Source organism: Sus scrofa, chromosome 1 (genome assembly GCF_000003025.6).
Source record: "Sus scrofa isolate TJ Tabasco breed Duroc chromosome 1, Sscrofa11.1, whole genome shotgun sequence".
NCBI lineage: Eukaryota > Metazoa > Chordata > Mammalia > Artiodactyla > Suidae > Sus > Sus scrofa.
In genome coordinates this window covers 65,822,720-65,845,174 of record NC_010443.5, presented here as the reverse complement: position 1 = coordinate 65,845,174, position 22,455 = coordinate 65,822,720, and the positions used below count along the sequence as shown (strand labels likewise).

General features: G+C 48.3%; 1 protein-coding gene across 1 annotated transcript; it reads right to left on the bottom strand.

The window, feature by feature from the left end:
* Positions 2,303-9,800, bottom strand: POU3F2 (POU class 3 homeobox 2). The gene has a single exon (XM_001926241.6). It carries the CDS (start codon positions 9,178-9,180, stop codon positions 7,852-7,854), a length of 1,329 nt encoding a protein of 442 aa, XP_001926276.1. The 5' UTR covers positions 9,181-9,800; the 3' UTR covers positions 2,303-7,851.

Below are 22,455 nucleotides of genomic sequence, written 5' to 3'. Positions count from 1 at the left end.
GTGCCTGCTGAATGTCTTAGAAATCCACAGGCAGAGGCGAGTAAATAGAAGCATCCTTGTTTGCGTGCGTCCCGCCCGGGCTGGACCCAGGGCCGGTGAGTGGCCGCGGGCGGGCGCGGGCGCGGCGGGAGCTAGCAGGAGGCCCAGAGCGCGCGGGGCGGAGGCCGGGCCAGGCGCCAGCACCGACCTGCGCCCGGCCACAGCCCCTGCTCTATCCTGGCTGCCTTCCCATCCCTCCTCCGCGACTTCTCGCCTCAGTGGCCCTGCCGAGCACCCCAGGCCCCGAGAGCCCCTGTGCCCCTCTGGGCCTCTCCTCTTCCGGAAGCGAAAGGCCTTGCAAGAATTCCCAGCGCCCATCCACAAGGGTTTTAAGAACTGAGTGATTTCCTCCCATCAGACCCCGTCCATGGGCCTCGGAAGACCAAGGGAGCCTGAGAGCCCCAGACCTCGGAGGAGAACCCCAGGTCTCAGGTCGTGTGGCTCGGCCCCTCCCTTTTCCCTGCCCTCAGCTCTGTTTTGGGACAATTGGGGTCCCTGAGCGGCTCCCAGGTTATCTTTGCTGGAGAACTGATTTTCCTCCCGTGTAGTCATGAGGAAATTTAGGCCCAGCAGGGAGAGGTCAGTAGTGTCTGGGGATTTAGGAGGTTCGTTTTCCTCCCAGTTTCAGCGCTTGGAGAGTTGGTTCCTCTCCACTAGAGGCAGGGAGCTGAGGTCAAGAGCAGCGACAAGTTTGACGGGTGTGAACTGAAGGGAACACGCTTCAGAACTTCGCTTACCAGCTCCAGGCTCCCTTGCTCCATTTCTTGGCTCTCCCCATCTCCCCACCCCCTCTCCCTATAAAACAAACAGGAAAAGGCCAAATTATCTACTTTGTAGACAGCTGATCCTTTTCCCTGCCCGTTTTCCTGCAGTTGCTCCTCTGCCCTCTTCTCTTGGGGCTCCTTCCCCCACGATTGCCTCTTTCGCGCAGAAAGCAATGTCCTGGGCCCAACTTTGCAGAGTCCAGCAGAAAAGCCGCGCAGGCAGAGGGCTAGGACACTCACTCGCCCCCGGGCCCTCGACCCTCAGTCACCTCTGTGCCCCGTCGCATCTCTGTCCCCGCCACGCGTGCCCCTAGAGAGCCCCGCCAACTCGCAGTGACTAGAAACAACTTCCCCACGGGCGGCGGCCGTACCAAGGGCATCCGCCCTCCTTCTCCTGACCACCAGCTCTACCCTCAGCCTGGGGTGGAGGAACCCACCCACAGTCAACCCCCTTCCGCCTCCCAGGGTCTCCCTGGAGAGGGAGAGTGCTGGAAAGGCCTGGAAGGTCCGGGCTGTCCACCTTCCGCCTAAGGGTTTGGGACGACCGAGCCGCGGGAGCCACAGGATAATCCCCATCTCTGGCCAACACTCAGGGGCTGTTCAGCGTCCCGGAGCGAAGGCCGAGGCTGGAGTCAGGGAAAGCCTCCCTTCGGTCCCCCATCGCACGGGCAGGAGGAATGGCCTGGGCCTGGGCCCCCGGAGGTGGGAGGCGCGCAGCCGGGCTGGGGCGCCCCCCACCCCTCCCGCGCCCCTGCCTGCGCGCAGCACATTACCCTGCCTGGCCCAGGCGCTGTAACAACTTGGAAGGAATATTTTGTTAGGGGAACAAACAAACAAAAAGTTGTTAATGTCAAATCATTCTCTCCAGAATTGTGTGCTGTGGAACATAAAAAATCCTCTGTCGGAGTGAAATTTCTTAATAGGAGGAGGGAGAGAACTCCCAACACTTTCCACAAGGGTTTGCCCTAACCGTAAAGCCCGGGGATTTACAATGGCTAATTTGTGTTACAAACCCGCAAGAAACTTTTTCCTTTTCCCGCTCTGCAGCCAAACTTTGGCCATATTTAGTTGTGTGTGGCTCCCCCCCGCCCTTAATTTAAACACCAAACCCGGAGGAAATACTGGTGGGAAGAAAAATATATGTCCCAATTCAAAATGGATGCAGATTCAAATTTACTCCATAGCGAGGTTTCCTACCCCTGTCGCTCTGCAGAATTAATCGTACACAATTTATAACAATCTGAATCCCCTCCATATTGCTCAGATGGGGTCCTCGTGCTCCCCTGTCTTTCTAAAATTAGTGACAAGTGAGTCTTTGTGGGGCATTTATTTTCTTTTTTCTAGATGACAGCTCCCCGTTCTGAGAGCAGAGAGCCGTTTGCCGCCAGCTACGGACCACTCCAGAGCCCAGCCTTTTCACCGGAGAACCGCATATGGAAGTCCCCCCACCCCCTTCCCAGACAAAGAGCTATAAAAACTCAGAAAGACGTGGAAGAAATGAACTTTAAGATATAGATGCACTTTTACTGGTGTATTAAATAACATTTCAGACATTTTAAAAAAAGGAAATACATCTTAATTATCAACAGCCAGAATTCTAGGAACAATAGAGGCCGGAGGTGTTTTGATGGAATATGATATTGTTTCTAAAACCTCTATTAGCTAAGCCAAGCAGAATTGTTACTAGGGTAAGGGGAAAGTACTACATGATAAAGTTAACTTTTTTCTTTTCTTTTTTTTTTTAAAAAAGAGGAAACAAATTTCCTAGCTTCCCACCAGACAGAAGAATAATGTAAAAATAGTCTTATTTTTCTTTATCTCCATAACTAAGCAAAGCTTTAAAAAAAAAAACTAAAAGGCCATTCTCTGGCACTTCTGTACCCAGGTCTACATAAGGGACATTGCAACAACTTTGGCCCAAGTTCTACAAGATCAGCGAGTTTATTCCATGATTTGCTTAGCTAAGTGACAAGATCCTGCCACTTTTGCATTAGTTTCTGTATTGAATCAAGTGATAGGAATGGGTACCAGAGGCCCTGGTTTTCTCATACAACCATCTGCCCCCTGTTAAGAGAACACTGAAAAGTAGTTTCCTGAAGAGGGAAAACATTTATATAAAATTTAGCTGTACATCCCATTTAATCATATTGTCAAGATTCATTCACAGTACTTAAAGATGCATCTTTTTCTTTTCTTTTAAATAAACACGGTCCCTTTTGCCTCACTGAAATACACAAGCAGACCCAAAGAAACGCTTTTACCTTTGACCCTCACTTCATCATCCTTCTTCCTTTTTCTGCACAAGTTCCGTTCTTTACCTCATTCTTTAGCTTGTCTAGGAATTCAATAGAATCTAGAACAGAGTTCTATAAACTGATTGAAAAATCAACAAAGACAAATAACAGAGACCAGTGGTTAAAAAAAAAAAAATCATTTCTCTCACCCTGCAGCCCAGCACTATCCAAGCCACTTCCACAGTAAGGCAAATGAAAGGCAAATGAATGCAGCATACAGACACACATGCACAGGTACCAATGCACTCACAGGCCATTTTTTCCCCCCATTGTTGCTGTTGCATCTCTTTATTCGTTTGCTTTTGGAGAAATAAGAAGATAGAAAGATGAGTGCCTTTATTAAAGCCATTTCACCAGAAGATATTGCCAACCAGTGCCGTGGCTCCCACTAGTAGGAGCGGGAGGGGAAGAAGAGTGCTTTTGTTGTTTGCATCTGAAGTATAAAGGAGGTAACTTCGTGGGAACCGAGAATGTTTCGAAGTGCCAAGCATAATATTATTTATGGCCATTCCCTCCATCTGACCTCATAACTCTCCCACGTGATCATTTCTTCCCCATCTTACACCATCAATTTTAAAAGTGACATATTTTGAGGAAACACAGGAGCTCTTTCAGGAGAGCCATATTCTGCATTATTGTCTTTAGGGAAATGAAAGGGTGTGTTGCTGTGGCTAGTCAGCATTTTAGGGATGCTGACATATACCCCACAAATTTCTCCCAGGGGCAGTGAGGGAGTTTTTCATCTTAGCATTTGATACACTCCCCCAAACCCATATCAGAAGTACAAGGGTAGCTCTAGGCTCTGACCAGCCAGCGTGGGTCAAAATCATGGTGTGTCTGTTTAACACGGGATGGTTTCCAGTCAGTAGCCCCTGTGGCTAAGAACAAAAACGCCTTCTCAAGGTCCACTCAAATGCCCTGCAGAGGGCAGATGCTGCTTGTTTTTGGCCTACAATGGAGGGGGATATTGACCCAGAACTCAAATCTATAGCCAGTTTAAACATTTTACCCATCAGCATGTCTGCGGTCACAAAACACTCCTTCTTTCTGTCACTTCTCGTTCAGACTATTGATAAGATCATTTGGCTGAATCTGTTTGAGACCTGTGTAATATTGACTAGGAGTTAGAATAGATGATCAGATGTAATAAGCCCAGAAACTACCTTTCAAAATGGACATTTAGACTTAAACCACTGTTCCAAAGAGGACTTTAAATACATCAGCAAACTTGTAAACTAACTCAACACTGCTTGTATGTCTCACTAACCTTAAAACTTATCTGATAAGTATAATGTTCCAAGACTATCTGAAACAATTTCTTATTAGCACCCCAGTTGGGGTCTCTCCCATACGTTTTCTTTTTTTTTTCATTTCTTGTTTCAGATTCTGTCTGCTTGCCTCATGAGAAATAGACACTCTTGTATAAACTACTGCAAAATCCATCTTTTTCTGTAAGCCTAACAGGAATAATATATGGGAACTACTTCTAACCACTTGGCAAACACACATAGTGCATATTGTCAGAATTATTCTTTGCTGAAAGATATTTGTTAATTATTAAAAAAGAATAATCCTCTTAACAAACCTTGCTCTTCTGTAGGTCCCAAATGATGCAAGGACATATGGGTAAAGATTAGAGTCCCCTAGTTTTATGGATGTTCTCCAAAAAAAGCACAATCAGACAAGGTAAAGCTAACCTGGAGAGAAGATGCAGGGAACACTGCAGATATTTCAGGGGACAAACATCGCTTTGTCAGACCATGAAATGGCAAACAAATTGAAGCTCAAACCCAATGACCATTTCAATTTAATGCTACAGGCATAGTGACTGCAAGGTTTGGGACTGATAGTTTTTGCAAAGAAAAGTGAATCAGAAGAGTAGTCTCTTTTTAACAACAACATAAATAACAAAAACCAAAAAAAGCCCCTGAAAGTTATAAACATGAAGCCTGGCAGTATAGGCATAAAATTTATTCCAAAACTTTATGAAGTATAAAGGAAGGGGAGTATTTTACACACAACTCAATTCAGTCAGTATAAGGTCTAGGATTTTTCCCCCCTTAAAACTTGGCACTATTTTTAAAATAAAATAAAGATATTTCAATAATTAGAACAAACTATGAAGGTATTGTGCATTTCTGTTTTATGTAGATAATAAAATATTACTTTAACATAAATATATAAGGATCTCTGCGTTTTTATTTTCCCCACAAGCACAACCAAATGTACCAAAACAAAGTATTTTAAAGAGACTGAACAAAAAAAAAATTACATCCCATATAGATTTTGCTCACCTACTCATTTAAAGCTACAGAAAAACAGTTTTCAGAACCTTTTTGCTTTAAAAGAAATAAATATACATTGAGGCAGGCCACTTAAAAATGATATGAAAATATTTCCCTGGGTAGCATTAAAAAAAAAGGAAAATAGACAAAGAAACATTTAAACTATTTCTGCATTTCAAAAGACAGATATTAAACATATATACATAGTGGTAAGGTTCAGTGGTAACTTTCATCTTAGTAAACCTAAAAGAGTTAGAGGTGCTATAGACACATCCCCTGAACTCTAGCTCCTGACCTTACCCACTTGGTAATAAGAATCTGAAAATTCATTTCCTCCCTTTACCATTGGCTATATGCCTGGATTGCTTCACTAAAGGCCAGTTCCCACACCTCAGAAACCGGCGGTGTGATGCACCCCGAAGGGGCTCCTTGCCCATCTCCTTGTGACATTCATTGGGGGAAATGAAATACAGGCAAATAAATATGCCCATTATAAGCCATCATTTATCTTGCAAAAACATTGAAAATGAAACAATCACAAGTGTTTGAAAAGACAATATAAAGCATATTTCCTAAAACCTTAACTACTGATTGCAATGCTAATACGATGCTGAACCATAATTTTCTGGTAGTGAGAATTTCATTTTTTTTAAATCAAAATCTAATACCTAACCAGAGAAAAAAGCCCCAAACTTTAAAAATTACTAAAAAGTGTTTTCCCTTTTAGCGCCCTTTGTGCTGATTATTATTTAATATTTTAACTGATCACAGCTTAATGGAATTTATTTTCAATACAGTTACAAGGTTTTTTTTTTTTGTTTTGTTTTTTTGTTTTTTCACCTACACTCCCCAGTAGAGTCTTTTGTTATGGAGTTAACCATTTTCCATCAAGATAAGGTCAAAACGCACTTAAAACTGTTAACAAAGGGAGAAAAGGAAGGGCTGAAAATAACTTTTTTTCCCCCTACTCGATTTGGCTTCCTTAGTGAAAGAGGGGTAAAAAAGCTGTCCACCATCAAACTGGTATTTTCTGTAATAAATTACAGAGGAGGGTGTGAGACCTTAAATATGTTTGATAAACAAATAAGCTAGTGAAGACAAAGTCAGCCTAGAGTGGAGATGTTCTATGTGCGTGTGGATATTTGTGTGCTAAGAATTGCAGTCTATGCATACACCATCAAATTCCCAGATTATTTTCTTTATGTTTTTTTAAAAAGCTCTTAGAGGAACAAAGTTTAGCTGCTGTTGTCAGCACAAATAATTCCTCATAATTAATTTATTAAAACTGAAGGCAAAGAACTGTACAGGGGTGTCCGAAGATATATATTTCCCTACTTCTCTTCAAAGTGCCACTTTCCTTATGTTGGACAACTCTGGAAATATATTTAACCTCCACATTTCCTCTGAGCTCTTTCACAATGGGCCCGCCTGATAAAATGAAGCAATCAGTCACTCACTATCGATTTCTCTGTTTCTCCTCTTCACAACCTCCCTCAGAAACACTGCCTGAAAATGAAGTTTACTTTGTGGCTGGTAACAAAAACCACTGCTTCACTTTCCTTTTTTTTTTTTTTTTTTTTTTTTTTAATTCCAAACAGGATTCTTGCCTTGGATAAAGCGGGTAGACCATGCACATTTCCTGAATGCAGGGAATTATTTATTTTGTATGAAGCCAATTGGTTTGCTTTGGTAAAGGGTGCAAATAAATGTTATACTAATGTAAGGGGAGGGGTGGAATTTGGAAAGTTCACAAGCCATAAGAAGAAAGAGGGGCAGCACAAAAATATTGGACATGGTAAGTGGACAGGAGCTGGCTTCAACTCTCTCTGATGAACCAAATCAAACCCAACTAACCCAAACCCGACAATTTCAAAATTAACGGTGGGAGAAAGAAAAACATGTTCATCAATTTGTTCATGTAAACTTCAATTTTCTTGCAGTGCAAATTTATGTGGTTAAATGTTGCCTACATCAAAGAACGTGTGTATTTCTCCCTCCTTCCTGCTGGGGATCCACATTAAATAAACACAGCAGCATGTGCCAACTCCAAGCATCAGGAGCTGTGTTTTGTGTTTATCATGGTTTGGTGGAATTTTTTTTTCTTTTTGGTAATTTATTTAGTTTTGCCAGGTATTTAACTCAGTATTTAACTTTCTCTCTCCTTCTCTCTCTCACTCTCTTTCTCTCACTCATTCTCACTCTCTCATTCTCCTCTATGAGACACTCCACTCCATTGCCTGGGTACTAGCCTGTAAAGGTCAAAACACATCATTACACCTGCTACCGTTCAAAGGATAGTCCAGTGCCTTAGTTGTTTTCCTTATTTTTTTTTTCTCTTTAAGGGACGGGGAAATAATAATTAAAAATAAAAGAACAATCAGAAGTTAGAGAGGGAAAAAGAGGGCCGGGAAAGGGCCCTGGACCGAAGGGGAGGGGAGCCCCGCGCTCTGCCCCTCCCCCCGCTCGAGTTCACTGGACGGGTGTCTGCACCCCGTGGTGTGGTGGCGTGTCCCTACTCCCCCCGTATACATCCTCGGCGCCCGGCAAAGTCCCTCCGGGAGGGGTCATCCTTTTCTCTTTCTGTCTCCTGTTACAAAACCAAACTCTCACCACCTCCTTCTCCAGCTGTAAGCTGTCCGCGAGGGAGGTGATCTCCTGGGCCGAGGGCTTGGGGCATTTGAGGAAATGGCTCTCCAGAGCCCCCTTGACGCTCACCTCGATGGAGGTCCGCTTTTTCCTCTTGCGCCCCTGCGCTGCGATCTTGTCTATGCTCGTGGGGCTGCCCGAGGACGAGTCCGCCTCCTCCAACCACTTGTTCAACAAAGGCTTCAGCTTGCACATGTTTTTGAAGCTCAGCTGCAGGGCCTCAAACCTGCAGATGGTGGTCTGCGAGAACACGTTGCCATACAGGGTGCCCAGCGCCAGCCCCACGTCCGCTTGGGTAAATCCCAGTTTGATCCGCCGCTGCTTGAACTGCTTGGCGAACTGCTCCAGGTCATCCGAGGTCGGCGTGTCCTCATCCGAGTGCGGGTCGTGGTGTGCGCCGGGGTGCCCGGGCGGGCCCTGAGGGGGCGGCGGGGGCGGTGGCTGCTGGTGCGGGTGTGAGTGCGGGTGCGGGTGGTGGTCGGTGTGGTGAGGCTCGTCGTGCGCGTCCCGCAGGCCGTGGTGGTGCAGCCCCGCCGGTTGCCCGCCGGCACCCAGCATACCGTTCACGGTGAAGCTGGGCTGCGAGTAGAGCAAGCCGCCGTTGGACGCTCCCATGGAGGGCGGGAGGTGCGCCGCAGCCGCCGCGCTCCGCCATGCCCCGGGCCCCGGGTGGTGGTTGGCGGCGTGGTGCACCAGATGCGGCGGCCGCTGCTGCTGCTGCTGCTGTTGCTGCTGCTGCTGCTGTTGTTGCTGCTGTTGCTGCTGCTGGTGCTGCTGCTGCAGGGCGCCTGGCCCGTGCAGCTCGTCGCCGCGGCCGCCCTGCTGCACCACCACGGAGGGCTTGATGTCCGGCTGGCCCAAGGGGCTGGTGGACCACGGGGAGCTGTCGCCGCCGCCCCCGCCACCACCCCCGCCCCCGCCGCCGCCGCCACCGCCCCCACCGCCGCCGCCGTGGGACAGCGCGGTGATCCACTGGTGAGCGTGGCTGAGCGGGTGCCCGTTGCTCTGCAGCGCGGCGTAGTCGCCCTGCACCAGGCTCTGCGCCTCGCGGTAGCCCCCCGCACCCTGCTGCATGCCGCCGGGCGGCTCAGCGTGCACGATGGAGGCGCTGGAGGTGAGCAGGCTGTAGTGGTTAGACGCTGCGGTCGCCATGACTCTCGGAGCCGGACTGAGCGCTCCGGTTAAAGGAGCCGCGCATTTGACAGTTACTTTTTCGCCTCGGGCTCCTCTCCTAGCTCGCTCTCTGTCTCTTTCCTCTCTCTCTCCCCCAGCGGGCAGCTCCGACGCCGGCTCCGACGCCTTCTGTTGCTGCTCCTGCTATTACAGCCGCCGCCGCCTCCCGCCCGCCAGCCAGCCCTCGCTCTCTTTCTCCTCCTCTCCCTCCTTGCTCTCGCTCACTCTCTGACTAGCTCCGCTCTCCCCCCTCTCCCTGCTCTCTCCAGCTCTCTCCCGCTCTCTTGGCAGCGCCGGCTTGCAGCGGCACGCGCCTGGGCCCCGCCCCCTCCACCCCCTCCCATTGGCTCCGCGCCCTTTGATTTACGTGGATACCGCTAGCAACCTCCCAGGCCGGCGCCACTGATTGGTGCAGAGCTGCCCCCTCCTCCTCTCCCCCGGGCGCGGAGTCCTCTTAGCCCTCCTCCGGTCCCCCCTCTCCACCCAATTCAGATTCTCAGAGTTCTCACCTCCCCTTCTCCTCCACCCCCGGCCTCCTCCGCCCCTCTCAGATGGGCCCGCCCCCCATCTGTCTCCCAAGCAGACGCGCCGGGCGGTCGGAAAGGAGGAGGGGGTGCGTCCTGGCCATCTACCGACCACGGCCACTTGCAAGACTTGGGTGGCGGCGTGTGTGTGTGTGTGTGGGGGGGGGGTGGTCCACCTTCTCCCAAAAGGGCGTTAAAGAAGGAGGAAGAGAATGGCTGAGTCCCAAGGAGCCAGGAGGAGTCCGATTTTTATTCACCTTGGGACACACACACCCACACACACACACCCCAACCAACGTCTCTTTTACCTAGAGCCAGAAGTCAGACTAGTACCTCTGTTGAAGTCTCCTTTCCCCCACAGAATTTCGATGCCTATGTACTTCTTGCTCCAGGGTGTGCGGACACATTTGCCCCAATAAAAGTCCTCTTCTTTCCCTCCACCCTGCTGCTTGCGCCGGATCTCTTCCTTTTACGTTCCAGGCCCGATTGTCTTCCAGCCCCTAGGCGAGAGGACCCCAGGAGAGGTAGGCTCAGCCCGCGCGCCTCGGCTTGTAAGAGATGCCTGTTAAGGTGCGGAGTTGCCTGCTCTGACAGCGCAGCGGTCTGGACAGAAAACAAAACAAAACTCTAAAAGTCTCTGATACAATCACAAACTGGGGCGCGCGCAGTTTTTGGTTTAGAAAACTGGGAGCCGACGCGGGTAGACCTTCTCTTGTGCGAGGCGACAAGAGTGCAGGTGAAGGGTGCGGGGAGGCACCAAAGGCGACTCTGGGAAGTCGATCCGCGTGGGCTGCATGAGCTCTTCCCCATGCTCCTGGAGCTTTTGGATGCAACTTTTCCGTTAGCTGCTTCGAAAAAGAGGGAGAGTGTGTGAAGGAAAATGGGCTGTTCTAGGAGAACCTTCCTAATCCTAAACTTCCGCGGACGCCAGCGGGTTTAGCTCAGCTCCCAGGAGCGTCCTGGCAAGCTCCCTAGTTAGCCTTCAGCCGTGAACTCCAGAGCGAAACTTTGGGACCTTGCACTGGCTGCACAGCTCTCCCCAGCGCCAGCGCCTTGCGCCATCAGTTCCCTAACCGCCCGAAAGCAAGTACCTGCTGCGGGCTTCGGAGCCTGCTATCCGGGTAGCAGAGAACCAGGCGCAGGCCTGTGCTGGAGCAGCGGGGCCACCACGCAGACCCAAGTGTACTGCGCGGATACTGCGAAGAGAATCAAAAGTTGCAGCCGGGAAGGGGGAAAAAAACCCACAAAACAAAACACAGGAAATATGAATTCCGTCTCCACTTCTCACTCTTGGCCCCGCGCGTTGCAGCCCTAGCACTGGCGCGGCCGGCGGTCCTGTGTTTGTTAGGGAAGCCAAATCAACGCGCGAGGGGAACACTTTGGGGCCTCCGAGCATCTTAATCTAGACAGCAAAGTAGAGCGGGCCAGAGAATTCATCATGACTAACGAGGAGCGGAGGTCTTTGGGGAGTGGCTGAATTGTTTATAAATCACCACGTTGAGCGCCCGCCTGGGCAAGGCGCTTTGGCTGAGAATTTCCACGTGCCCTGTGTTTATGAGCGTGTGTGGGAGAGAAATGGTTAGGGGAGGGGCGAGTCCACAGGCCGCCAACAGGACGGATCAGCAACCCCCACGCGCGCACCCGCGCGGCGAGGCGAGGACACACACCTTGTGGCGCTGGGTTCCCGCGCAAGCGCGGAGCCATTCAAGGCCGAGCGCTTGAGGGCTGCTAGGAATCCCGTAACTTTGCCCCGCTAGGAAAAAATTTAAAAGTCCGAGCCTTGAATCGCGCAGACTCGGCGGCTGGAGCTGGTGGCTGCTTGACTAGTAGCGAAGGGGCTGGGCGGAGGGCAGGACCGCCTCCCTCGGCAGCAGCTCCGAGTCCCCAGCGCTGGGCGCTCTGCTCTCCCGCGGCTTTGGGAGCTCCCAGGACGTTTGCCAGACGCATCTCGGCCCGGCCCGCCGCTCCACATTTCACCGCCTGCTTTCCACCCCATCCCACCCCCGCCCGCCTCCCCGAGCGCTGCTCTCTTCCCCCGCCTCCCGGCTGAGAGAACTCCGGGCTCCCACAGATGGAGGGGTCCAACCGCAGGGAAAGGCTGAGTCCGGATGCTGAACAGCTCACCACCCCCCCTCCGCCTTCCGGGGCAGGTGTCTGCTTTTCTCCGGATTTAATTTCTCATTTCTCGAGGGACAAGGCCCTTTGCAGCCCGTGGGGTGATACACTCGAGGGAAGAAAAAGGTTTTCAATCTATAAGGGAACAGGGGCAGCCAAACTCGGCGTCAGTTTAAAAGTATCCTGTACCCTTCTCTCCTTCTACATCCGTCTCCTCAATCTCGGGTTTAGGACACTGGAGTGTGCGTGGGGTGGGGGGAAGAATAGGCTGCACGTGTATATCCAAACTTCCTGTCTGCAATGGGACTTCACTGGCGATTACTGCTCAGAGATACATCCCACGCTGACGTCCCGGGTCTCCGCGCCACCCCCACCCCCGCCTTATTTTGCTGGAGAGCGACGGAGCCGAAACCTTCCCAACAGGGTAAGCCGGGTAGTTCTACCGGATTAATACATCCAATAAATCCCCGGGAGTACACAAAGCAATGCCCTTCCCCTGGGCCTCAGCCTCTGCACACCACCCCCACCCCGGAGCCCGGCCAATCGCCGGGCGGGCTGGGCTGGGCGCGCACAGCCGCTCTGGGTACCACCTCCCCCCGCACCGCCCCCTCCTCCCTGCTGGTCGCGGGAGGCCCGGTTGGCGCGAACGCCCGGTCCTGAGTAGCCTCTGCTTCCTGTCTTCCCTCGCCTTCCCTCCTCGGGGCTCCCGGAACGTGGGCTCTCTAAGATTTTACCTCCTGATGGGGGCTTCTCTGTCCTCCCTTCCTTCCCTCCCACCGTCGCGGCTAACCCCGCCTGAGAGGACCCGTTCCTTTGCGGTTGACCCCGCGGAGCGGAGTCCGCACGTCTGCCTGCTTTTCTCCACCCTCATAAAAGCACGTTGAAGGTGTCTCCGGGAGACACCTCCAGGTTTTGATTCAGCTCATTCCTTTTCACTGTTCAAAGCAGCTGTTCAAATACAGAGGCTGCTTACGTTGACGTGGAGAGGATTTCAAACAAGCCTAAAATGCTTTGAACTGACAAGGTGTCTTGAAATCTCCCTCGCTCCAGCTCAGCTCCTGGCGATCACTCGCTAGGACAATGGCTGAGCAGGAGGTTCACGCGGGCCTCGCAGACTCTGGGACTGACTGCGGGGTCCCCTGGGCCCCTTCCTCGAACAGGAGCTCCTGGCGCCTTGAGAGAAGATCTTGGCAACCGCGCCAGCCCATCTCCTTCCTCTAGGTCCCTGCAAGGACTCTACTCAGTCGGTATGCTGACATGGTCTGAAGAATTGGTCTAACTCCCTCCTTCACTGTGTGGATAGGAAACTACTCAGCGTATCCTAGCTAAACCGAAAAGACAGATATTCATCGCCACGTTATCACATTTCCCAAAAGAGCGAGCGAGCTGGGCTCGACTCTTGGTAGTGCCCGAGACCTTGACCCTAAGCCTTCCAAAGTCTTCACTTGAGTGCTCCGTGCACTCTAACTTGAATTCCAAATTACTGACTGGTTTATCTAGTAAATACATTCACACCACATGTAAAAAATATTTTATTGTATTTTTATTTACCAGGAGTTGGCAGAAAACCCACCATAATCTTTCCCATGCATTGAACTGACAGTTATTAAAATACAGTTATTAAAACAGAGATGAGATGATATTCATTTGATAGATCTTTATTTTGTATTGAGATAGTTCTACCATAATAGAATCAGGAAACAAAGGGAATTTCCTTAGGAGGTGGCAGCTGGTTTAAACTTGGGTAAAATTGCCTACTGAGATTTCCTTTTTTTATGTATCCACTTTAGAGGAGGAGTTTGTGAATCCCTGGTCTTTCTCCTCCTCCTTCCTTGCTTCCTCCTCCTTTTCCTCCTCCCTTGTCCCAGTCATTCAGTCCAGTGCTTTCTGTTCTCTGGCTAGTCCCCCAAAGCTGTTTGATTTGATGGAGAGCTCCCCCAAGTTTAAATGGAACTTCTTTGCTTAGGGCCTACAGAATGTCAAAACTGAGGTTCCCACTTCAGAGCTGCAGCTTTAAACAGCCAATCCACACAAAGAGGCAGCTGGCTGCTTAAAAGAAAACCTCCTCAAAGCCTCAAGAACTGCAGGCTTGGGGAGGCATTTATAAGGAGCAAAGAAAAATGCATTTCCAAGTTGCCAGTTCTCCTGAGAGACACAATAAACATTTACCTTTAAAAAAGGACAGCCATTAATATCTTTAATTATGTAGCAGCACAATTTAAAAAATCCCACATAGATTTATATGTTACTATCTATACATACATTTTACAAGTTTCTAAATGTGCATCTGTCTCCATGTCATAAACGGTCTTGAAGAAGGAAAAGTTTTCTAAAAGTTGAAACTCCCATTCTTCATATTCTTGGCAACTCTGCGTTTGTCCATGCCTCACATACGGATGATTCTATTTTATCTTCACTGCTGTGTAAACCAGTGAGATAACATGTTCTAAGTTCAGTATTTGAAATGAAATTATTTGAATTCATGGATATTAATCCTTTTCTCCTTTTCTTCCAGTTCCGAATCTTGTCATTAAAAATGATTCCCCCTTTGTAAGTCCACCAATGAATATTTTGTAGACAGTCCTGGCTTGAAGACTTCTAAAACCATACCACCCAGGCGGTCTAGCTGTTTCAGTCAGTAATCTAGTACTCAGGATTACTTTGAGTAATTTATCAAAAGAAACCTGCTAAATTTTGAATGGTGAATATGAGGCCTTAGAGGGGACAGGGGAAAGCATAAAGGCCACATTCCATCAGTGAGCAAGACACTTTCTATTTGGAGTTAATACAGCTTGTTTATATTGAAATGTCAGGAACAGAACAGGACACAATTGGTAGCTTCTAGTTCCCTTTCTGCAATTTTGTTTTCAAAGGACTAACAGTTAAATGACTTCCTAACAATGAAGGTGTTTCCCACCCCAATTGCTCTCCGTAAAGCAGGTGGATACCCACCAGAAGGATATGACAACCCTTAGATAAACGAAAGAGATTTCCACAGAAAGCTTAGCTCTAAATCTTTTGTAGATGTACTGAGATGAAGTTCTTGCCAAGGTCCCTCCCTCCTTTCTCATCCTCTAGGGCAATCTGAGAAGCAGAAGCTAAGGGGCAAGAGCAGCTGCACACATCTGAGCACAGGCAAGGGGTGGGGACATGGAGGTGGGATGGGGGGGCCTCATCCTCAGCTATTTCACAGGTGAGGTGTCCAGGGCTGGGTTGAGGTGTGACTTCATTTTTCTTATTCCAGTTGCACAGGGCACACGTGCAAATCCCTACTAAAATGTAAGATTGCACTTAAGAGTTGTGTTGTTAGCGTCTGGCTACACGGAGGAAAATTTTTCATGAGTACAGTTGACCACAGCAGTACTACCTGTGGGCCAGGATCTTCATCTAGGTCTTTGAGTCTCAAAACTCATTCTACGCACTTTTGGACTTAATGAACTCAGAGATAACATTTTGTGTGTGTGTGTGGGGGGTTGTTTTCTTTTTCTATTTTTCTTCTTCAAATACAGGTTTCCAGAATGTGGGTAATGGGAATATAGAGGCTGGAATTGTCTGGACCAAGACTGAGAAAAAGGAAGCCTAAGGCAGGTTGGAGCAATGAGACCAGCTCACCTCTCTAGTTTTTCCTGTGAGTTTTTGATGGTAATCTAGGGCAGCCAGGTCCCAGCATTAAATGCAAAATAGGAAAACAGGACACGGCCCAGTCACAGGCCTGATCATATTAACGCCCTAGGTCAGAGGGAGAGAATAATGAATAGACGCGGAGCTCAGTTCGTGGAAGGGAACTTAATTAACCTTGAGAGAGTGAAGGAAAGTCAGAGATTAAGCCTAGGACCTCGGTTTAGGATGCTTATATTTACGTGAACGTGTGGTAGTGGGGGAGTAGTCTGCTTCGTGCATAATACTAATTATTTTTTAACCCTGAAAAAAAAAGCTGCAGTTTGGGCTGCTCAGGGCCATCCAACACCCACACAATCCCGCGGTGGGAGCCCGCGAGCTCCGCCGGGGGGCTGCGTCCTAGTCTCGGCCTGCGTGGGGCAGCAGCCCGGGTAGGGAGAACGCGCTGCGCGTCCGGGCGCCCTGGTCTGACCTCCAAGGGGACCTCGGAGGGCTGGGGGTGGGGACGTTCTCTGCCAGTGAGTCGCTGAGCTCCTAAGCAGGTCCTGGCTGCGATCCGGGGGAGGAAGACGAGGGCGAGAAGCGGGAGGCCGGGCCATTGTCCAGGGAGGGCGCATTTTTGTCCGGATGCTGCTGGTTGCTATAGCGAGGAGGGAAATCCAAACAGAAGGGCTCAGTTCGCCTCCCTCGGGCCTGGGAGCAGCGTTCGCTCCTCTCAGCCAAAATAAAAGTGCCGCCCGGGGCCTGGCACCCCTTCCCTGGAGAGCTGACTGAGGGCTCCAGAAGAGGGGCCCGGACAATCCGGGCACCGAACGAGGGGAGGGGGTATCCAGACCCGCAGGAAACGGCCAAGCAGGTTACTGCTGGAGCGGGCAGAATGCACCAGCCACACGACTCTCTCTCTCTCCCCCTTACTCTTCCTCTGCCACATTTTATTTAGGAAAAATTTCACAACCCTCTCAAACTCGGGAGACTTTCTGGTGGGAGAAACCCCTCTTTGCCGGGGCTGCTGGCAGAGTTTCCGCGCAGGAGGCGCCGTCGGAGGAGAGCGACCTCCGCGCGGTACCGACGCTATCCTGGGAGGGAGTGATGACACCAGAGGCAGAATGACCTGTTCGCTAGGAGTTTTAAAATCACTCAAAGGGAAATTTTTACTATAGGGGAGTACAGACGCAAATTTCCCACATTTAAAAGAGACTTACTTTGCAATAGTGTTTTTTCTTTCTCTCTCCTTCCTTCCTCTCTCCCTCCTTCCTCTCTCCCTTCCTTCCTTCCTTCCTTCCTTCCTTCCTTCCTTCCTTCCTTCCTTCCTTCCTTCCTTCCAATATTTTGCTATTCAGCTTCTAAAACAGTGTGGGAAAGGAAGGTTACAATAAAAGCTCTTTACCGCGAATAATTTCTCCAATCACATTGCTCAGAATAGCTAGGGGAAAGCAACACTATTTAGTTAATTGTGAGCTGTTAGCTGTAGAAAATTTTAAGTTTTTTTTTTTTTAAGGTGAGAATATCCATTTACTGTAGATAAGGTCAAAAGTTAAGATTTTCTTGTGGGATCAAGTTATCTACACCAGAAGGGAGTCAGATAGTAAAAACTTTTAGAAATTAATTTTCTTACTCCCCTGTGACTTTTAAATTCTCTCTCTCTCCTCCTCCTCCTCTCTCTGTCTTTCTCCCTTTCTTTCTCTGTGTCTGTTTCTTACCTAGAAGCTGTCTGAAAAACTAGAGAGAAAACATTTATTTGGCCAGATGAAGCCATTTGAAAGGCATAGTCAAGAGAATTTCTCTCCCTCTTCCATTTAAAATACATTCTTTCCTTCCAAGTGACAAGTGTCTTAAAAAAAGTTGACACAACTTTGTAAGAAGTTTCTTAATTCATAATAATATTCTCATTTTAAAAAATGCTTGAAAGAAATCACGTTAATGAAGAGAACATTTCCAGTAATTTGGTGATAATTATCAGAATCGCCACATATTCGCAGAGGCTTAAACAATTCGTGTTCGGAGAAAAGCAAAACACATTATTTTAATAGTCTGATATGCAAACTATGGACTGTTCAATTACGTGGCTTAATAATGCATACATGATGTGATCTTGTTATTGGGATGGGAAGGTCTGTGGTGAGTCACTCCTAAGACCAAGTGTGCTCTTACATCCAGCAAAATCCATTGCCATGGATCAGGGGCCCCTGCCAAACTGCATTTAAGAGAATAAAAATTAATGACTGAGAATTTGAGCGTTAAATTAACATTAATTATATGACCTGCATGCTGCAAAGATTAAATTTCTTATGCCCTAATTAGATAACGTCCCTTCATACATCAAACCATTTCCATTTTCATTTCCAGGTTTCAGGAATACAATACACGATGGGGAGAAGCAGTATTCGAGGGTTTTCCTTCTCTGAGGTCAAAGTTTGGGGGTGTGCAGCCACCATCTCCACTGCTTTCCTTTCCTTCTTTCATTGGTTTCGTCGGAAGAGCCCCCAGGTTGGAGGTCCTATTGCTGAGACTGAATTGCCCAGATATTGCTCAGTGGGGAGCAGGGAGCTCGGTGGGCGGTCCCCACCAGAGCAACTCTTTACAGCTGTCCTATGGAAGAGTGGACCACCCGTCAGTGTCTCGGCCAGGAAAAACAGGCGACATGCAGTGAGGCAGAAGGGAGGAATGTCCAGTCAAAACGCACCAGGAACCATTTTGAGAAGAAACGTTTAGAAGTGGATGGATGCAAGTGATCCTGGATGTTGTATCTGGAAAAGAAGAAGAAGAAAAAAATAATAATAAGGTTTTCGTAGGTGGGAAACAACCAAAGGCCAATTCAAGGGCACTCTTCTTTCGTAAAGAGGTTTGATAAGAGCTTTGCCCTCTCCCCAGCGGTGCCCTGACATTTTGGATTCTCACATCATACTGGCCATAGATGCCCGCGCCTGCCTGAGAGACCAGTCCCGCCTCTATCTGACCCTGTCTGGGGCAACCACAGGGCAGGGCGTCGCCATTGGGGGCGGGGGGGGGGTTAACCAGGTGTGTGTGTGTGTGTGTGTGTCCATATTTGAAAACCTGTTGCTGATGAAGGAGGTTAGGATTAGGGCCAACAGTACCTCCACCGCCCCCATCCTCAGGACAATGGTCAGTGTTGACACGCCTGCCTGTTCCCTTGGTTCCTAAGACGTGACTTGGGGGGGGGGGTCCCAGGGCTACGTAGAAAGCTGCCATATGCATTTGGCTTGGAAACAACGCACAGGACTTAAATTCCTGGGATTAGGCTTCGGAGTTTCCTCTTGGATATTCCAAGTGGCCCCAGATCTCGCACGTTTCCTCCTCCCCCCATCCTCCCAGCCTCACCTTCCCTGGGGACAGTAAAGAACGCCAGGACCTTGCGGACAGCTGCCCTGAGCCCCTAGCGGGACGAGCCAAGCAAGATTAAAACCTCAAGGCGGCGGATGCTAAGTCACTCAGAATAGAGTTTTCACGTGTCAGTGTTTCCCATTCAGCCACTTTCAGGCTTCCGGGGAAAGGGCAGGCGTGAGGGAAAGCGGGTCCACGCGGTGGTCAATGGTGTGTTACTTGGCAGGGGAAGGGGGGGTGTCAGGGCAGCTAGCAGATGCGGGCGGCTCCGGGGAGGGGGGGGAAGGGGCTCTGCCTGCGGGGTCCCTTTCCCACCTGGCCGTCGGAACTGGAGACTCGGTGGCGGTGGAGAGGGGGCCGGTTGAATGGGGCGCGACCCCGGGCTGGGCGGGGCGAGGCGCTTCCCTAGGCTCCAGGCTGGGTAGTTCCCTCTCGTCGCGCCGCAGGCCGTCCCCCTGCGCGCGGCCCCACGAGCGCTCAGACTTAGCAGCTCTTTCGCGAACTCAGAGGCCCCGACGCAATCCAATTTCAGAGTTGAAATGGACCTGAAAGTCAGGCCACCACTTATCTGGACCCAGGGGACTGTAGGGCAAGGAGGCCGGGAGGGGCGCCTTCACTGAGTCGGGTGAAGCTGGGGCTTTTGAAAGTTTGGCTAAGTTTGAAATCCCCGTGCGCGCGCGGTCCCTCCCTCCTGCGACTCTCCGTGCTGCATGCGGGTAGAGTTTGGTAGGGAGGGCGTAGGGATCTGGGTTATCAAGGTGAAGCAGAAGTGAAAACAGACCTAAGGGGGTTCGTCCTGCCTTCATGAGAAATACAGAAATCTCTCCTTTGGCAGAGAAACAGCTCTCCAGGCAGGTTCACAGAATTAGAGCGTCGCAGCTGTTGTGGCCAGAACTTCAGCCCCATACTTGGACAGAGAGAAGCCACCGCTCGCTCACCGAAACTGCCTCTCCCCTACTCCACAGCACTTTCGGTTTGAAGTGTGTTTCTCCTTTATACGGATCGCCTTTCTCCCCCACCCCCCTGCCCCCAGCGTGCCTTTGCTCAAAACGGTTACTCCTTTTAGAAATTGAAAAATCAATACCAGTTTAGCCTCTTCGGTGAGATGATGCACTGTCTAACCTTACAGGGAAGGAAACGGCTGGAAGCATGGCTCCAGCCCCTGGAGAATTTTACATAGAAATTTACAATGAATGGTACTCAAGAGAGCTGCTGAAATATACTTTGGTTTAGTGGTACTACTGTAAACCCAAGTCGCATCTCTTACATATTCTCTGTTTGGTTATGGTTGAGGTTTGGTTAAAGGATTGATCAGAAGCTTGCACCGTGGGTGTTTATTCTTCCTGTTATCTTGAACCAAATTTTGGATGGTTTCCTGTTAGGTTTCAGATGCCATTTGCCGCACAGACAGATTTCATATGCCTACTGCAGATTTTCTTCAAAGTTCTAGTTTAAAGAGCATTATGTAAGCCTCTCTCTATTTACATAAGAGCTTTAACTCGCATCTCTCAGAAAACCATTTATTACCAACTGAAATGCATCCAGGGGAGCAACATAACCGACCTGTATCTCTATGACACTCTCATAAAAGGCAGTAGTTCATTCTTCATGAAAAAAAAAGAAAAAAAATAGATGTAACAAAATTGGAGTATTTTGCATTTTTATTCAGCTTGGTTTTACATAATTTGAGCATCATTCTTAAGCTTAATTCAGACAGTGGGGACATTTATAGGGTCTACTTCTCTATGTGGTCAGTATTTATCTAGGCCAGAGAGCTTGGACCTGCTTCCATCAAGTTTAATCCAAATTTGAGAATAATTTCTAGTTAGTAGCATCAATTAAGTGAACATTTAACTAAATTCTAAACTACTGAAAGGACTCCTGTTCAGGGGAAACAAAAGTCAAGCAATTAATACACAGAATGAAATGTAAAGTTTCTTTTTTACTACCTTCAGCTTCATCACATCTCCCTTTCCATGGATAACCACTGCTAATAGTTTAAATTCCTTTCTCTCTCTCTTTTTCCATCTATTTACTACACTTTGGGGAAGATTTATTTAATTGTTATATACTGTTATAATTCCTTTTAGGAAGATTAGGCCTGGATGAGATAAGAAACTTGGTAATAAAGTGTTCAAAATTGGGACACCGTAAGGGAAGACAGTGTCTTATCTCAGATCATGTGGGAAACTAGCTTCGGGGTATTTGCTCTATCACTATTACTGCATTAGCTGGGGGAAAAATGTCATTTAGAAACTGGCATTTTCGTGTCAATAGAAAAAAATCAAAGAGCCTTCTAGGAACACCTTTGTTTAATTATTAGAAGCTAGAAATATTTCAAGAATGTTCTTAGAGTCTGAGGTTTTTCCTGGGGAGCATCTTCTTTTTTTAAAAAAATCTCCCTCCCTCTCTTTGTAGACCCAGGATAGATGCTGTCCTATAGCTATGTTTCCAACATGGAACTTGTCTTGTCAGAAGGAACTAGATTCCAAACATCTTCTCATAGGGTGCCCCTTATAACACATAATTAAGTGTGTTGTAGGTAGTGCTGTTACCAAGAAAAACTGTGCATCAGATGGGTTGTGTCTCCAGTGTCCTGTTACCTGCCACCCTTCTCACTTTGCCTATCGCCTTGGTCACAGAGTTCCAGGTCTACCCTTTGTGATATTTTAACCCATTTTGACACTTTCCTTGGAGGGATTCTTTACTGTTGCCTTCCCTGTCATCATTACTCTGATAATGTAATCAATAGCAAGGTGTTAAATGTTGATATATACTAAGAGGAATTTACCTGTTTTTCCAAAGCAGCTTGGAGGGTCCATATTATAGACCCCAAACAATGAATCTCAATCATGGAGTTGGAATTTAAGACTGTGGTTGGCAGATGGGGAAGATATTTTAGGCAAGAGGCATTTGCAGCATTCCTAAAATATAGCCACATGGCCATGAGTCACCTTCTTTGTCCTCTCTTTAAAGACCAGTTCTACCTCTGTGATCTATCCAGATATGAAGTTTCTACTGGAAAAACAGTGCCATTGTAGAATTCATTTTTTAGAGATTAAGCAGTGTTGGAACTGTTTTAATGGGATTGATGGTGTATTGAAATTACTTTTAGTAACAGTTCCATAGGACTGATCTGGGGAGAATTTGACCAGTGAAAGTATTTGCACCCCATAGTGACTGGTTCAGGAAATGCACTTGTATAAACTGAGCAGCCAATCAGGCCAATGAACATTAGTCTCATAATTTTGGCTGGAATGGTGAGGAAGAAGAAGAAAAAAAGTTAAAGCTCTGATTACCTTATATGCTAAGGTAGAAGCATTCAACCTATAGGAACTCTGTTTTAAAGCTCTGATTACCTTATATGCTAAGGTAGAAGCATTCAACCTATAGGAACTCTGTTGTGAAGAGGATGTGCTTGAGAGAAACCAGTACAGAGCAAAGCAGAAGACAGAGTAACTGAAGATGATATAATTGAGCCCTTGGATTCAGCTATGCCTAAAGGCTACCCTTGGAATTTTTTATTATAGAAGATAAGAAATCACTCTTTCCCCCCTGAAGTTAGTTTGAGTTTCTGCCACTGAAAATTGAAACAGCCATGACTCATGATTCTCAAGCTTTTAAGGGCAGAGGGTTAAGTTAATCATATATCTCA

Excerpts from the sequence above, each read along its gene's own strand:
- POU3F2 (XM_001926241.6), bottom strand. The coding sequence starts at position 9,180 with ATGGCGACCGCAGCGTCTAACCACTACAGCCTGCTCACCTCCAGCGCC.